This window comes from Mauremys reevesii, linkage group 19 (assembly GCF_016161935.1).
Source record: "Mauremys reevesii isolate NIE-2019 linkage group 19, ASM1616193v1, whole genome shotgun sequence".
Classification (NCBI taxonomy): domain Eukaryota; kingdom Metazoa; phylum Chordata; order Testudines; family Geoemydidae; genus Mauremys; species Mauremys reevesii.
Window position 1 is genome coordinate 12992722 of NC_052641.1, and position 17389 is coordinate 13010110.

General features: G+C 56.2%; 1 protein-coding gene across 5 annotated transcripts; it reads left to right on the forward strand.

Annotated features, from left to right (window-relative positions):
* Positions 1-450: 450 nt before the first annotated feature.
* PIP5KL1 (phosphatidylinositol-4-phosphate 5-kinase like 1) lies at positions 451-16501 on the forward strand. 5 transcript variants are annotated; one of them, XM_039507030.1, is made up of 13 exons: positions 451-627; positions 1034-1325; positions 4004-4087; positions 4430-4566; positions 6490-6684; positions 7974-8024; positions 8566-8720; positions 10247-10371; positions 10917-10951; positions 11067-11122; positions 11665-11777; positions 14834-15017; positions 15738-16501. In XM_039507030.1, exons 4-13 carry the CDS (start codon positions 4564-4566, stop codon positions 16156-16158), a joined length of 1338 nt encoding a protein of 445 aa, XP_039362964.1. In that variant the 5' UTR covers positions 451-627; positions 1034-1325; positions 4004-4087; positions 4430-4563; the 3' UTR covers positions 16159-16501. The 5 variants fall into 5 exon arrangements, with proteins under 5 accessions (XP_039362964.1, XP_039362962.1, XP_039362963.1 ...); XM_039507028.1 differs by lacking the exon at positions 1034-1325 and having other exon boundaries at positions 451-758; XM_039507032.1 differs by lacking the exon at positions 1034-1325 and having other exon boundaries at positions 455-758; positions 14855-15017.
* The last annotated feature ends 888 nt before the right edge of the window (positions 16502-17389 follow it).

The window sequence follows — 17389 nt, forward strand, 5'->3', positions numbered from 1 at the left end:
AGGGGTCCTCGCTGATCCGGGCGGCCTCTCAGTGGGCTGGGCTGGAAGTCCCAATGCTCAAGGCTCACCAATGAAGGACAGAGTCTCTGGAGCAAAGCAGAGCTTTATTGATGGTTGCTTGAGGGAATCCCCTTATTCAGTCCCTCCCAAATCTCTTTAAAGGATCCCAAAGGGGGGTGATGGGTGACCACCAGTTAGTAATATCCTACATGCCAGTTTTGGTTCATTAATTTCTGATTCCATTCTCCTCTAGTTTACCAGTCACCATCTTAACGCAGACCTCGGTTGGTGTCAGTAGAACGTTTTGTTTGGATTAAGCCAGCCTTTGTCGCCCTTTTGTATCTTTCTCTGTCAGCATTTATTGGTCTAGGTGATTGACCTTTCACCCACTGTCTGCCAGCTGAGCTCACAATTGAGGGAGGCCTGCTAGGCCCCGATTATTATAGCAGTGGCACCCTCAAAGCAAGGGAGGAAGTCTTGTGCTAGGGGTGGAAAGTCCTGTCTCACTCCTGGAGAGATGCCAACAAGAGAAGCAATCCTGGCCTCTTCCTCCTAAAGACCAAAGGGAAATGAAGGAAACGTGACCATTAAACTGGGGAAGCCGGGAGAAAACCCCAAAGGGGACAGGTTGGTTGCGGAACCTGCACTTGCTTCAAGGGTGAAGGCAGGAGGCCGGTGGGAGCTTCTCCCATGAGAGTTAGGGGACAGGGCTCTCCTGACACCCTGTCAGGGGATGGCCAGGAGTGAATCCCAGAATGGTGAGTACCATCCAGGAGTGAGGCCTCAAGTCCTTCCCCCGCCCCGCACTAGAGTCCCCGGGCCCTAGGGCCCATGTCTCAGCTAAGCTGCCTCTTTGAACGGGCTGTGGTTTTGCTGGATTCCTGGCTCCTTGCCACACACAGGAAGACATGGGCTGTCACTGAAATGTACTGACAAAGCTGGGCTGAGGCAGCTGCCTGGCTGGCTCCCACAGAGCACTTTTTGCGGTGCTGCCCACCAGGACCTTGTCTCCTCTCGGCTTCTTTCCCTCCAGTTTCCCACGGTTCGGAGCTGAACTGCGGTAACGGCTGAGGGAGGTCATGGTATGGCACATAGAACTTCCCTGAGCAGGGCAAGTCAGTGGATAGCATCGTTCCCTCCACAGTGTGTCCTACTGTGGGGTAAGAGAGAGGAATGCACCCCTGACACCCGCTTCATCCCAACGCATGAGGGGCCAGAGCCCTTTGAGCTGTATCCTGGCCCATGTTGCTGCAGATGCTATTCTTATTCAGACAGTGCAAAGGTATCCAGCAGCCTGGAAGGAAGGGGCTATTAGGGTGAATACGGTATGTATTCTGCTTGCGGTGCGCTGCCTGTGATTCTTGGCAGGATCCTGCAGGGCAGATGGCACAGTCCCTCCCCTGGCCTTGGGGCTCCTGCACATGGCTAGAGTGCCTCCTGCCCCCCGACCCCCCCGGATCTGGAAAGGGCTGTTCTTGGGATCAGAGCACAGAGCTGGGAGTCGGGATCTGGCTTCTATTCTCCACCCTGGCACCAACTCACTGGATGACTTCAGGCAAGTCACTTCCCCGTTCTGGGCGTCAGCTCCCCACAGCGCTAAGGTGTGAAATGGTTCCTTGCTCCTGGGCTGGAAAGTGCAATGCAGGCGGGAGGGGGTGTCTGAAGGCCTGGCTTCCCCACAGCTGTGAGGCGAGGACAGTGTTCCAGCCTCCACCATGACCGTCCTGGTTGCTTTACTCTGCCCCATGCCAATCGCTGCTGAAGCCCCTTCGTCAGAGAGCTCTGGCCCAGGGCAGAGGCGTCGGTGTCATTCTGGGCCTGATTTTCAGAGACGCTGAGCACCTGCGGTTCCCCCAATGTCTGTGGGAACTCCAGGGTTCTCAGTACTTCTGAAATTCAGAGCAATTTATTTCGAATGCTGGGTCAGGACTGAGCCTGCAAAGGCAGGTCCATATACACCCCTCAGTCCACAGCAGATCTCCCATCAATAACAATACAAGCAATCGGGAGAATGATGAGGGGCAGCTGGCCCAATGCTGGGAGTGGGGAGGATATGGCCCTAATATGGTCACTAAACTTCTACCTAGTAAAACTCCTGGTGCATTTGCCATCATTCAGTGGAAGGAAAAAAAATCTCTTGGGTGCTGCAGCCTGCCCAGGGTTCAGCTGCACTTAACATGAGTTACTTGCACATTTGCAGTGGTTGTGCACCATGCAACTGGTCATCCATGTTACTTGAAAATCTGGCTCTGACGGTGTCGTAATTAGACTTAACAGTTACTGCCACATTGAGAGGCATGGGGCTGATCACCTCTCTCCTAGAGCTGTTGTCCCAGGCTGGCTGCAGACAGAACTGTGTCGGTTACATGCCCATCACATTTGGAAAATTTTCCTTGTAGCCCTAAGGGCTCGAGACAGCCGTGTTTCTTCACTGAAAACTTGCAGTGTGCTGCCCCTGAATCCCAGCTGAATACCTTGTGTGGGCAGGTGCAGAGCTCAGGGCTTGAAGGCCCCTGCTCTAATGGTCTGAGTGCAGAACTAGGAGCCTTGATCTCCTGTGTTCAAAGCAAAACTCTGAAAATGACTCCCCAGCTGAGCTTGGGCAAGTTGCTTTCCTGTTCTCTGCCTCAGTTTCCCCAAATATGGGGCTCTATTTACCTGCTCCACAGGGCTGCAGGGATGGATGGGGCTGAAGCATTGGAAGGTGGCACGTGCTAAAGACGGTTACACTTTTGCAGGTCTTTAGCCCTGTATCCTCTGGCAGGGCCATGATCCACCCGTGCAGGTGGACCAATCACGGTCTGCTCTTCCTTTCCCCCACCCCCGCTCCCCCTCCTCTTCCCCCTCCCTTCGCTGCATTGCTGTCAATAGGGCCAGCTGCAGGCAGGCTGATGTCACCCGCTTCAATCTGCAGCCGGCAGCCCTTGGGCAGCAGCCGCTGCTGTGGCAGAGGGTCCGGGACCGCCAGCCTCCACCGCCGGGAGCCTGCTAGGGAGCGATGCAGCCGCCCGGGGGCTTAGGCAGGAGGCGGCTCTGGGCTGGCAGGGGGGATGCAGGCAGGCAGTGATTTGGGACACAGTGGAGGGGCCCACGGTTGCAGAGGACGCCCGCAGAGGTAGGTGCTAACAAGGCTGCAAGCAGCCCATCCCCCTGACAGGAGCCAGGCCCGAGCTGCCCCTCACTCGGGGGTGGAGCCCAGCGGGCCACCTGCCCCAGGCTGTGCCCTGGAGGAGCTGCGGGCAGATCTGACCCTGCCCCGCCCGCCCTCATGGCTGGGCGCCCCCCTTGCCCCAGACCCCAGCCGGCTGGATACCATGTGACCCCCTCTCCCTGGACTGGGGGGGGTGGGACCCTGCCCACCCTACCCCCCAAACTGGCCTGGGCTGGGCTGTCCTCCCCCAGCCAGGCGGGGAGTCGCAGGATCAGGCGCTTTTCCTGCTGAGAGCACGGCTACCAGGTCTGCTTTCCCCCTGCCTCCCCCAGCACCCGGTGACTTCTCCAGAGCTCTTGGGGCAGGGACCGGCTCTTTGTACCCCGCCTAGCACCCTGGCATCCTCCTCTATGCCGGGGTACCTGGGCAGTACTCTAATGCCGATGCATAGGCATCATCATCATAATGAGAGTCTAAACCAGGACGTTCTGAAACCAAAGGGTTTGTCTACTTAGGGAAATTGACCAGAATAACTATTGTGGAATAAGCTATTCTGCAACCGTGATTCCAGAATGGCTCCCCGTGTGGACGTTCTATTCTGTCACTTCATTCTGGAATGATGACCAAGCTCACAAAGCGCACTAATCATTCCAGAAGACAGTGACGGATTGCAGAAGAGTGTCCACATGGGCCATAGAGCCTCATCCCGAGAGGCGCTCTGGGGAGTCGTTCAGAAGATGGTGCTATCCATTACAGGGATACGTTGAGGCCAGCAGCGGCTCTTGCGCTGCGTTCTGTGAGAGCAGACCTTATAGCTCTGTAATTTCCCCAAATTTGTCTTTCTAAAATCAGATCATCTCGACCTGTTGACTGTGTTAGTGCCAAGGCCTCTGCTAGTTGGTGGATTCTAGCTTTTCGACTCCTGTGCTCCATTAGGTAAAGTCTCTCGATGTCAGTCCGTCTGGGACCCACCCAGTGCCTAACTCCCTTCAGAGTCTAGACTCGCCCTGCTTGGTCCCACTTCACTGCTGATCCCTCCCAGCGGGCCAGTCAGAGCTCACTCAAACCCAGCTTCCCAAGCAGTGATCTGTATTTTTACCTGGGTTTGGCCGGTGCCCCGCACACTGATTCATACCCGCTGCACTAAGGCAGTGTAATCTCTCAGACTGGTTTTTCATGTTGCACTCCTGACTTCATGCATGCATGCTCCATCTAACTGTGCTTTGTCTGGTGGGTGCACTGACCGATCATTGCACCCTGTGCTTTTGCTTTGCACAGGCTGGTTCCCGCCGGCATGGATGGTGTGCCCCGTGGGCTACGGACTTGGGTTCATTGGTAGGAATCCTTTGTGCTAGCGGTATCAGCAGGTAGCATTCCCCATAGAGCCGAGGCCTGGCATTCAGAGAGAAGCCATGGTGAGTCATGTTGTATTTTACAGGGGTTCTCACACTGGTCTGCAGAAAGCTGACTGGTGATGTACAATGGGGACTGGGAGATGGGGAGGTGGATCCATGTGATGGCAAATGGGAGGAAAGGTGCACCAATCTCCCAGTGTTGATAAGTGCAAGGTAATGGACGTTGGAAAACATAATCCCAACTGTTGGGTGGTTGAATTTAATAGCGATTTGAGATTGTCAGATGACAGGCTCGTATGGAATTGATTTAATCGAGATGATCAATCAGAGATTGATACAGCTCTATACAGAATGCGCAAGGAACAGACGCTTTGCCACCCGCCGGTAGACGGTGAAAAGAAAGTAGTTAAGTCCCTTTCTCTGTACTGGAGGAATGCTGGCAGTTTTTGTTCCCTATCTAACACCCCAGACCACTGTCCTTTTATAGTGTGAGAGTCAAAGAAACTCCTTTTTGGGGGGGAGGGAAATATTTGATCATTATTATTTTTACCATATGTTCTATTTTCCTCATTATAATGGAATTTCTTTTTGTCATCCTCAGTTTACCTGACTGATGAGCAAAAAAGAATCTTTAATCCAGTCATTATTACTAACAGCTGTGACTACTGACAGTGCTTAAATGATTTAAAACACCTTTCAGTGGTGCATTATTTCATCCATTACAGAGCCCATCTGTCATAACAAGTATCTTTTATCATTCACCTAGTTTTGTTTGTAACATCCTTGTGTGGAAACTTTTTAGTAGTTGGCAGGTGTCTCTTCCTGGGACATCTGGCCTATATTAGTAAGATCAGGGTAAAAAAAATTATACACATTTCATCATTGAGTCCATTGTCGCAGTGGATGGATCACTTGATGATTACCTGTTTTGTTCATTCCCTCTGAAGCACCCGGCATTGACCGCTGTCAGAAGACAGGACACTGGGCTAGAGGGACCATTGGTCTGACCTAGTATGGCCGTTCTTATGTTCTTTGCCCATTAGGTTCAATTAAAGGACAAAGAACTTTTTAGTTTCAATATATATAGGACAATAAATATATAGATCCACAAAATAAAAAGGCTTGTGGTTAGCATATAAAAGAATTATGAGAGATTAACATACACAAATCATAAAAAGTGAATATCTTCTAAAACAACTATATATATATAAAATGATGGGGTCTAAATTAGCTTTTCTCACTCAAGCTGCAAACTGATATCCTAGTTCCTGTGTGCACAACCAGGGAAGCCCCTGTTAATCTACTGAGCTAACGCAGACCTGGCCATGTGACTCAGAGTCTTGGGCAGTAGCCTCTCTTGGCTGTAGCTGTTTTCCCTACATACAGGGGTTAAGTGCTCCTTCCAGGGAGTCTGAAAGAGAGTGCTTGGCACCCCCATCCGTTTTACTGAGGTGTGTGATTGTCCTGGGATTACAGCCCCCACTAGTGGCAGCCAGTAGCGCCTTTCAGCAGAGCGATAACCACCATTCCGTCTGGCCTGCCTGACTCTGAATCTTGCACGCACACTGCTCCTGTCTCCGCGAGGACTGGGTGTTTTGCTCTTTCACCAGGAGTTCAGACATTCTCCAGGAGTGAAATCCTGGCCTGGTTGAAGTCCATGGGAGCTTTGGCATTGATATCAGTGGGTCTGGGATCTCACCCAAGGACCCGAGGGAGTTTACACCCCTTCAGTCCCCTGGTCCTTGCTGGTGTTCCTCTCTGAACTCCCCTTACTTTGCCAGTCACCCATCTGCCCTCTCGATAGTTTCTTTATAGGATCCTCTTCTTCATTCCCTCAAACCTCTTCAAGCTCAGGTTCCCCGCCCCTCACTGTCTGCTGGGAACAGGTTGGTTCCTCTCTGCCCAGGGGCTCCTGGGCTTCCCATCTCCGGGCGGAGCCCCGCTCTCTCCTCGGACTCCCCGATGGTGCCTTGTCCCCTGCAGACCGACGCCCCGGAAAGCACGACGGGCCGGAGGTCTCTCACGCTGAAGCGCAGGTTCCTCTGGAAGCTCCGCCAGAAGTGGAAGCTCCTGGGCCTCTTTGAGATCAACGGGGAGCACGAGTTTTATGACCTGACCTGCATGCTGAAGGTGGGGCTCAGGGCTGCCATCCAAGAGGCCATTGACAACCCGCCTGTGGTGAGTACCTCCCGGGGATGGGCTCATTCATCTCCCCAGCTGCCTGGCCGTATGACGAGACTCCTACACGGCCTTCTCCTCCGGCACGGGGCTACCAGTGAGTGCGCTGCTGTAGCAAAGGTATGCTGCCTCCTATGTGCTCCCGTCATGATCCCGTTCTCCTCCCTCCTGTCTCTCCCTCGGTCAAGGAGCCCCAAGTGCTTTGCATCCCCGTGACACTGAGAGGGGAAGGGCCGCCCCCAGGTCCCAGGGCGAGGCAATGATGCAGCCCCCTACGCTCAGAACTAGGCTGTGCTCCCTCTTTGGAGAACGCTGACGAACTGATGTGACATTCAGCCCTGGCCGGCCCAGCCAAATTGGCGGCTCAAACGAAACACACTGCCTGGCTGGCAGCCTAGCGCAGGTGATCAGAGCAAACTCCTGACCGACAAGTACAAACGGGCCCCTCCCCTGCTGGAGGGAGAACAGGCCGCTCTGTAGGGGACTCCTTGCCCCCAAGGATGGGGGCAGCTAGTGATCTGCGTCATGCACACGCCAACTCAAGCACAGGGTTGGCCCCCATCCCAGCCCCCGCAGCATTCCCGTGACCCCCCAGGGCTCACTGGAGTGACCCAGCCTCTTGGTGGAACTCCATTAACTTCCCTGCACGTTCAGAGCAGAGTGACTGCGATGGGACTCCGGCCCTACAGGGCGCTAACAGGGCGGGCACCGCTGCACAGAGAGAGCCAGGTGACAATAGGCCTTTAGTGACAGGCCTGAATAATAATAAGAAACCTGCTAGACCAGGGGCTGCAAGAAGCGTTGCCCTTAGCAAATGGAGAAGTCTGTGCCGGGGGCTGAGATCCTGCAACGATGGGAACCAGAGAAGCACGAGATGGGTAGACGGGGGTGACCTATCCCTGCTGAGGAAATCCTGAGCTCCCGTGGCAGGCTGGTGACAGCTGTCTAGCCGTGGGGAGAAGGGTTCAAAAAGACAGGAATGACCCTGTCATTTCCATCCACAGCAGTGGGGCAGAGCAGGGGAAATGAGGGGGAGAGATGGGGCCAGGGGCATGGGTGAGCCCAGAGGTCAGGGTTGTCCCTCTAGTTGCCATCATGCTTGCTGCAGTCCCCACACTCCCGGGCTGATTTCCCTTCCCCCTCGCTCCCCCCCACCCCAGATCCTTTGGTATTTGCTTTCCAGCGTTGTGCCAGGGCCCACTGGGAAGGTCGGCGAAGCAGCGAACGTGACCGGGGAGAAGTCCCCGTGCAGTGCACTCACTCTCTGTCTCTCTCTCTGTCCCCGCCAGGATGCCCTGAGCGACGCAGACTGCAAGGTCGTGCTGAAGCAGGCCCATGAGGTAGGAACTCACCACGGCAGGGGAAAAAACACAGGCCCCGGCCAGAGCCTTTGGTACACCAGGCCCAGTTCACTAACACTGACCTGCCGCAGGATTCCTGAGCCAGCCCTCCCCCTACACTGTAGTAGCCACACACCCTAACCATACAGCTATCCCCAGGGTCCATCACAGCTGCAGATAGCCAAGCACCCCTCTCCCCTCATACCTATACCTCCCACCCCACATCCATACCTAGCCTCACCTTCACGTGGACCTACGTATGCAGAGGCGCATCCATGCAACCTCCACCAGTCACCTGTGCTGGCTCTCTAGCCTACCAGTAGCCATGTCTGCCTTCCGTAGCTTTGAGGGAGGACTGAGACGCTGTTGCCATTCCCAGCTCCCTGCCAGCCCCATGGGCCAGCAGGTAGCAGTTGTTCCCCCGATCCTCCAGCTGACTGGGGGAGGTGGGGTGAAAGCACTTGGCAGCCTGGCATGTGTGCCAGGTAGCATGGTGCGGTAGAACCTGGCCTCACCTCTTGCTCCTCCCGGGTCGCTGCAGGGCTTTGAGATGCGTACGTATGGCGGCCCGGCCTTTGCTCACTTCAGACACTCGCTGGGCATATCGGAGAAGGAATACCAGCTGTCCCTGTCCTCCCAGAGCTTCTACCTGCAGTTCATCAGCAACTCCAAGAGCAAGGCTGACTTCTTCCTGACGTGAGTCTTCCCACGGGTGCAGAGAGAGGTCTGCACTCTCTGAGAGCTCAATGGTCTAGGTCAGTGGTTCATTTGTGGACCCCTACAAAATGTTGAATGGAGGTGCAGACCCCTTTGGAAATCTTAGACATGGTCGCGGGCCCCAGGTTGAAAACCACTGCTCTGGGTGATCAGTGAGAGCCATTTTAACCTCAGGTACTCCTGCCTAAAGCCCACTGACATCCACAGGGAGACAGGTGAACGTCTGGAGGCAGAATTTGGCCTAAGATCTATTAGTACCGGGCCTTTCAGAACTGACTGCCGAAGGGAAGCAGCAATCAAGAAGATAACTTACCACTGACGAGAAAGATCTGTAGTGATCAGAGAGCACCCGGCAGCTGACCCACGTAACAACCAGCACTGAATACACTGCCTCTGCTATAATGTAGGACAGCGGTTCTCAGACTGTGGGTCGCAATCTCATTTTAATGGGGGTCTCCAAGGCTGGCGTTAGATTTGCTGGGGACCAAGCCCGAGGCCCGCTGCCTAGGGCCGAAGCATGAGGACTTCAGCCCTTAGTGGACGGGCTCAGAGTGACAGGTTCCCTGCCTGGGGCTGAAGCCCTTGAGAGTCGTCTTTGCCCCTCCCCAGCCAGGGCAGCGAGGCTCGGGCTTTGATCTCCCCAGCCAGGGCAGCGGGCTCGGGCGGGCTCAGGCTTCGGTCTCCCCCTCCTGGAGTCATGTCATAATTTTTATTGTAAGGGGTCTTGGCACAATGAATTTTGAGAACCCCTCAATAGGAAATTGTAGGGCTCCTCTATGGCTTGTGTATGCGCAAGCAATGGGTGCATCATGCCGTGCGCACTCGGCTGTAGCGGGAGGGAGAGAGGATGGGTCTGTGTTTTGGAAGACCCAATATGTTAGGGTGTGTACGTGTGTGTTGCATTTGGGCATGACCCGGTGGATATGTCAGACCATGGACAGTGTGGGTGATTGCATGGGCTTGGGGAGGGAGGCCACCCATTTACTAGGTGGGAGATCATCCTTGTGTTTTGTCCCCTGCTCTGAGGTGGTTTCCGTGTGTGGCTGGGAGGTTATCTGTACTTTTGGAGAGCATATGTCCGGGTGTGTTGTTTCTGCCCAGTCTCTGGGTATGGGACAGGGTGTGGGTCTGGATGTAGTATTGGGGGTGCTGATCAAAACCGTTAGTGTCTGATATTCACTAGCAAGGGGCAATGCCTCAGAGCAGCAGTCAGGACGCCTTTGCTGCTTCTGCTCTGCAGTGCCCTGGCGATGCTAAGGAGGGAGACGTGTCACCTGCATGTCTTCATGGCAAAAATCCAAATGTTCAGTTATCACTGCTGGGGGGGTAGGGGTGTACATGCAGTGTGCAGATGTTGCATGTGTCCTACACGTGTGTGAGAGGTTGGGCGTATAGGAACATATCTGGGGAGCTGGGTGTGTCCTGGGTCTGATCAGGAGGTGAGGACAGGTTCCCCCATCCCCATTTACAGCCCTGGGGTAACTCTTGGCTTCCTCGTGCCGTAGGAACAACAAATGCTTCTTCCTGAAGACGCAGAGTAAGAGAGAGATCCGGTTCCTCCTCTCCAACCTGCCCAAGTACATCCAGCACCTTGAGAGATACCCCCACTCCCTCCTCGTCAAGTTCTTGGGTAAGAGCCACCTCCGACATGCTGGGGGGAAAGACTGAGGGCTCCATAAACCCCAGGGAGAACGGTCTGGCCTGGGACAGTACCTAACAGAGAGGAGATGGTGGGGCATGGTGCCTGGGAGACATAGGCTAGGACCTTCCCTCACCTATCCCCTGTGATTCTGCTTGAGCCAAGCCACTATTCAGGGGCCCATGGACCAGAAGCCAAGGCTGCCAAGTGAGGATCTAACAGGCTTGTGCTGGGCTGTGTATCAGGCCAAACTGTGCTAGAGCCACTGGGTTCCAGCCTGAGGAGGGACCTCGTCTGCAGCAGGTGGCTCTGAACCAGTCTGGCCTGTCCTCCTCCACGCTAGCCATACCCAGGTACAGCCTGTTTGGCTGCAACCGTGCTTCAGATTTGTGAAACCCAGGTTGCAAGGCCCTTGTGCCCTGGACACAGTACTCAGTGTCCCTGCTGATCAGAGGGGGTGTCAGAGCTGCCTGCCGGCCGGACTGCCAATCCTGGTCTGTGTTCTCTGAGCTTTCGCCTTGTCTCTTCCCTTCCAGGGGTTCACAGCATCATCGTGGCTCAGGAGAAGAAGGTAGGTTCCATCTGCCTGTCGGAGTCCATGTCATGTGCCACTGGCCCCGTCTTTGGCACAGCCAACTCCATCTCTGTGCCGGTTTCCATCGAGTCTCTTCTTCTCTCTCCTCTAGAAATACTTCATCATCATGCAGAGCGTGTTCTACCCCGACGAAAGGATCCTTGAACGGTGAGTTACAGGCCCATGTGATTAGAGGGGTCACGGCTCGGGGATTAGAGGGATTTGTACAGTCACCTCCTCTTAGGAATAATGTCCTGCCTTTGTTGCTGTCTGCCCCTCTGCAACGTGCGTGTCAGCACTGCCCACTAGCGGAGGGAATGTCAGACCTGCTCCCATGTGTGTTGTTCCGTTGCCCTCTAATAGCTGCAGCTGCGAGTTTGTAAACCCAGATATTTGCACAAGCAACACTGATAAAACGTGGGTGATCATGTTGCCCTCTAGTGGCTGCAGACTGCAAGGAATATGAACCTACTAATAAGCATGACTATTTCATGGGAAAATTACTGAGCACTGAACCCTTTTCAAAGTCCACGGGCATAACACCGTTGCACTCTCAGACGGTGCAGCCCAATGAGACACTTTCCTCTCCCTTCCGACCCACGGCTGCGATGGGCACTCTCGTATGTCATGCCGAGGGTGTGGTGCTGAAGGGGTTAAGCAGGGACTCAACGTGCCCTCCAGGAATCGCCTGTCCGAATTGCCACGTGCAGGTACGACATTAAAGGGTGTCAGGTGAATCGCTGGACGGAGCCCGCCCCCGAGGGCAGCCAAGTCATCGTGGTGTTGAAGGATCTCAACTTTGAAGGAAATTCCATCCAGCTGGGTGAGTACCTCCCTGGCCAAGGAAGGCCTGGTCAGGCAGGGTGAACCGCTGGGCCACCCACTCACTTCATACTGTCCAGCCATCTGCCATTCAGTCCACCCACCATCCAGCCCACTCATCCGCCTCTGTCTCTATCCATCTTCCACATCCAGTTTAGCTAAACCTCCTCATTGCATAGGTCCCAACCTGGAAGGTTGTGAATTAATCATAGGCTGATGGGAGAAAGAGAGAGAGAGAGAGAGAATGACCCAGCTTAGCGCTGGAGAAAGATGCAGGATCCATGTATCTGGAGGCCTAAGTGCTCTATCCGCTGAAAAGGTACGACATCCCCTCCCCCAGCCACCTTGCCAAAGTGCCTCGAACCTGGGCTGAAGGCAGCCACCTCTAGGGAGAAGCCAGTAATTCGGTCTGTCCCTGTTCACTCCTGGCCTCACAGCTGAGGCTGCCAGCGTGGGAAGCCCGTTTGTGGCGTGAGTTGGTTTTATGACACGGATGCCAACTCACTGGGAAGCGGATGGAGCCTCCTGTCAGAACGACCGTAACCCGCCCCTTGGATCCTGGCTGTTTAGCTCAAGCTGTAGAGATTTGGGGGGTTGAGGCTGGGGTTCCTGGTTCAATCCCCAGGTGTCAGCCAAGATGGCAGATGTCCTGCTACCCCATGATGATGGGGTCCTTGTTAGGGCTGTGGCACAGCAACCCCCAAAGCACAAGTAGCACACCAGGTGGACCGTGACTGGGGGGCAGGCTCCGAAGACACCTTAGAACAGGGGTGGTCAGCCTGTGGCTCCGGAGCCACACGCGGCTCTTCAGAAGTTAATATGTGGCTCCTTGTACAGGCACCGACTCTGGGGCTGGAGCTACAGGCACCAACTTTCCAGTGTGCTGGGGGGTGCTCACTGCTCAACCCCTGGCTCTGCCACTGGACCTGCCCCCTCCACCCGTTCTCACCCCCTCCCCTGAGCCAGTAGCGTAGCTGGGGGGGAGCGGCCGCTCCCCCACCGAGCACAAGTGGCGCCTTTTTAATTTTACTCACCCAGGAGCAAAAAAAAACAAACAGGCACCACCCACTGCGGCGCTTTTACTGACGGGGCAGCGCTCCGGGTCTTCGGCGGCACTTCGGCGGCGGGACCTTCACTCGCTTCGGGTGTCTTCGGCAGCACTGAAGCTTCATCGCCGAAATGCCGCCGAAGACCTGCGGAGCGAGTGAAGGTGCCGCCGAAGACCCGGAGGGCTGCCCCGTCAGTAAAAGCGCCGCAGTGGGTGGCGCCTTTTTTTTGTTTGTTTGTTTTCGCTCCCCCTCTTCCCTCCACCTGGCTACGCCGGTGCCCTGAGCCTCTCGTTCCCTCGCTTCTCCCGCTCCCGCCCCAGAGCCTCCTGCACGCCACGAAACAGCTGACGGGGAGGGAGGTGGCGGTGCTGATCGGTGGTGGAGCTGCCAGTGGGTGGGAGGCGCCGGGAGCAGGGCGGGGGAGCTGATGGGGGGCTGCTGACGTATGACTGCGGCTCTTTGGCAATGGACATGGGTAAATTCTAGCTCCGTTCAGGCTCAGGGGTATTTTACTGGCACTAGCGAAAGGGGAAAGTGGCTTGAATGCTTGCAACTTAAGGTAAAACAATAGCGGTTTGTATGTGGGGGTCGGGGGTAGTTCACTAGAGGGTCAGGGCTCCTCTGCCTGGTGCCTCTCTAGCCCCGTTTCCGCTGGAGCCAGGTTTTCAGGCCAGGATCAGCCAGTGGTGTGTCTCCTTGGAACCCCTCTGCCCACGTTCCCAAGCTCCGTCGCTTCTCCACGGCTTCTGCCCAGACCTGACCCTTGTTGCACATGCAGTTCCCCGGTTCCTGCCCCAGTTGGTTCTGCCCACGATTCCCTGACACCTTCCCCTGCATTCAGCCTCCCTGCTGCTACCAGTTTGCCATGCAGCTGCCCCCCACCCCCTGCCCCCAGCAAGGGCCAGGGTCTCCCACAGGGTTTCTGCCCCCTTTTCCTATTGGCCAGGATGTGCCCATGTGTCCACCCTGCAGGGTCATAGATCAGTGCAGAGAGGTTGGATGGAAATAGTGGTGTCCTGCTTAGCCCATTCATCACCATGCTGATAATAATAATGATCCTTGGCTCATGTCAGGCACTTTTCCATCCCTATATCTCCAAGCAATCTACAAAGGAGGGTCAGAATCATGAGGGGGTGGGAAAACTGAGGCATAGCGATGGGGCAGTGACTTCCCTGAAGTCAGCATGAAGGACCTTTTATGTATTTGTCTCCTCCCAGGCTCAGCCTACTGGCTCTGGGTGATCACATGACTGTTCCCCCCTGACCATATCTGCACCAACCGCCTCTTTCTTCAGCTGGCCAACTAAGTTTCATGCTGCTGGAACCACATGAAATAGACAGTCCTGGAGCACAGTGAGGTGGAGCCTGTCCAACCACTAGGCTGCCTGGGCTATGTGTGCCTCTGCTCGCTCTGAGCTGCTGCTTTAGCTCATCAGGCAGACGCCTGGGCCTCTGGGCTCCCGCAAAGCATGTGAGCGGCCTGTATCCAGCCCTGCTGCTCCATGGCCAGCATGCAGGTGGCTGTGTGCACCAGAAGAGACAGGAGAGTCGGCTCAGCAGCAGTATGGAGTCTGGGTCCCAAGCCAGTTACAAGCTGGGGACCCCAGTAACCCTCCCATTCAGGACTCCCCGAACTAGCAGCCATCTTCTCCCTCTCCGTCTGCACTGCCCTCCCCACCGCCTTCACTCATTCCCTTGTGATCTCTCTGTGATCTTTGCTGGCACGTGATTTCTCTCTCCCTTGTGTGTGTCTCCTTCCACTGACTCACTTCTCCTGCCTGGCCTCCAGCTGCACTCATCTCTCCTCCACACGCAGCCGTTTCTCCTCCAGCGGCAGCTTCTTCTACTCCTGATCCTGCTGCATTAGAACTGTCGCCCCTGCCCAAGGCCCCATCTCCTTGGTGCCCTGCAGAACACTGTGCCTCCCACTCCCTGCTAACTGTCCTGGCTTATCTCCCATCCCTGCTCAGATCTTCCCCTCACCGGGGCTCTCACTCCGTGTCTGTCAGCCTCTCTGCTCTCTCCTGCAGGTCAGCAGCGCTCCTGGCTCCTACGCCAGGTGCAGCTGGACACGCAGTTCCTGAAGGAGCTCAACGTGCTGGATTACAGCCTGCTGGTGGCATTTCAGCCCCTGCATGCAGACGAAAAGGGCCAGAACCTGTCCTTCGCGGACATCATCTTCAGGACCACCATGTGAGTGATCGGCCTGCTGCAGAGAGCGCTCGGCACAGGGGGGAGCGCGCAGCCAGCCCTCTGCTTCTCCTGCAGCTCTGGCTGATTGGGGGCAAGCAGCAGACAGGACAGGCTCTGCCCCCAGTGACCACGCTGCTTGGGGTGAGCCTGCAGAGCGCCTGAAGCCCAGCGTCTCTGGGAGGGCAGAGAACCCCCCGGGAACTCGGCGTCGCAGGCCCTGGTCCTCAGTCACAGCATTCCTCCTCTGTGGCCAAACTGGAGGACGAGGCAAAGGGGATGTTAAGTCCCTGGTGTCAGTCCCAGCAGCCTCAGAGCTGCTCTACATTACGCTCTCTTTCCCTCCGCTGCTTAGGAGCCCGAGGAAGCAGAGACTAGCTGTAGTCTCTGGCCACGCCCTTCCCTTCCATGCCCTGTCCCTGGCCTGCTCCAGACTGTCTCCTGCACCTGGGGCTGGGAGCAGCCTCCACAGAGCCCTTACCCTAGCTATGTGCTGCCCCCTCCTCTGGGGGAGCTTCTCCGGGACCCTTCCCCCTGCCAAGTGGCATAAAGGGCTTTAATGTAACTGAGAATCAGTCCCACAAAGCAGGACTGTAGGTGACTGAGCCCGCGAGCCTCCAAGGAACCAAGTCAGCGGGGAAGCTGCCGACCAGCTGCCGGTTCCTATCGCTTTGATCTGGGGTGTCCCCGAGATCTCACTGTCCTGGCCTTTCCCTGCTCCAGGTCCTTGAGCAATCCCGAGAGCTCCCTGCTCCCCTCGGTGTCGGGGATCGCGGAGGAAGAGTCTGACATTCTGGTTTCTGAGATGGTAGCGGGAGTCGACCTCTACCGACTGCGCGAGCTGAACTCGGGGGTGGAGGACGTGAGCCTCCCAAGCAGCGCCAGGTCTGACAGGGATCTGGCCCGCATCCTGGCCCAGAACCGGCGCTTGCTGCCCCGCTGCAAGAGCCCCCTGCACTTGCTGGACGGCCCGGAGTTCCGCTACTTCATGGGCATCATCGACCTGTTCACCGTCTACAGCTTCCGCAAGCGGCTCGAGCACCTGTGGAAATGCATCCGGTACCGGGGTCAGACCTTCTCCACCGTCAGCCCCTCGGATTACGCCAGGCGCCTCTGCCAGTGGGTGGAATCACACACTGTATGAGTGGGGCCCTGCCCCGGGGCTGACACGGATGGCAGCTTCCCAGACGGCCCCACTCACCCGCTGGGAGGGTCACCAGCCCCACAGACTGTGCTGCAAGCTGCCTGCTGCTGATCGCCTGCACCACCAGGGGGCAGGCTCAAGGCAGCGGTGCCGCTGGGTTACAGGGGTGCTGCGGAAGGAACATTCCCAGCATCCTGAGAGCAGGTTTTTGGCATCAGAACTGAAGTGTCAGAGGGGCCGTGATCACGTGGGCAGCAGCTGTCCTGCAGCGAGCTGCGGGGAGGGGGGTCAGTAGGTGCTGCAGTTGTCCAAGGAACCCAGTAAATGGGGGATCTGTGAACCAGTTTGCATTGCTCTGACTTGGGGTGTCTCTGGGTGCGCCGGTTTGCATCTCGGGTGGTGAAATAGCCCCACCAAAATCCATTCATGGTCCCCGGATCCTCTCTTGGGATGAGGATGCAACAGGAGGTGTGGATGGACGGAAAGGGACGGCCTGATCTCCCCCAACTGCCGGTGCCATTTCGATCCCCTATGAACCCTACCAAGGGCCCCATCTCCACGGGCACCAATGTGGGGTTCAAAAGGCACCTGCTGAACCAGAAGCATGCTGGGAAGCTAATGACAGGCTCAGCAGCCAGTTCCAGCTTGTGCAGTGAAGTAGCATGTAGGATAGGCAGAACCTTCATCCTCATCCTAGCCCCATCAGTCCTATGCCCTGAGCACCCTGATACCACTATCGCCGTGCTGGACTGCCTGTGATCAAGGGCTAGGTCCTGAAAACCTCCCTCCCTGCTCTCCGAAGCCTCTGTCCTAGTGCTGGATTGGTTTTGATCGAGGGCTGCACTCCCTGACTATCTCCAAAGCTGGGCTGGGGGTGATTAAGAGCCGGGCGTCACAGCAAAGCCGCACTCTCCCTGTGTTCGCTTGTCTGGGTGTAGGGAAGTCAGGAGGCTGTCGAGCGTTACCACAGCCCTTGGCTAGGAAAGTCTGGGACCCTGAGAATGCTCCTTGAGTGGGGACTCTCCAGCTCGGCTTCTTATGAACCCCCCGTTGAGTCAGTGCAACTGTTGTGATGGGCATCCATGAAGCAGGGCGAGCTGCTGTTTGTGTGTGGACATTCTGACTCCCTGTCGCCTCCCGGCAGGAATGAGAGAGCCCATCCAGCAGCTGCCGAGCCTAGTGTTGGCGATGCCGATTGAGGGAAGAAACCACTGGGCTTGCCCAATCTGCA

Coding starts and splice junctions, on each gene's coding strand:
- PIP5KL1 (XM_039507028.1), top strand. Junction 6,685..7,973: donor CCATTGACAACCCGCCTGTG/GTGAGTACCTCC, acceptor TGTCCCCGCCAG/GATGCCCTGAGCGACGCAGA. Junction 15,018..15,737: donor ATCATCTTCAGGACCACCAT/GTGAGTGATCGG, acceptor TCCCTGCTCCAG/GTCCTTGAGCAATCCCGAGA.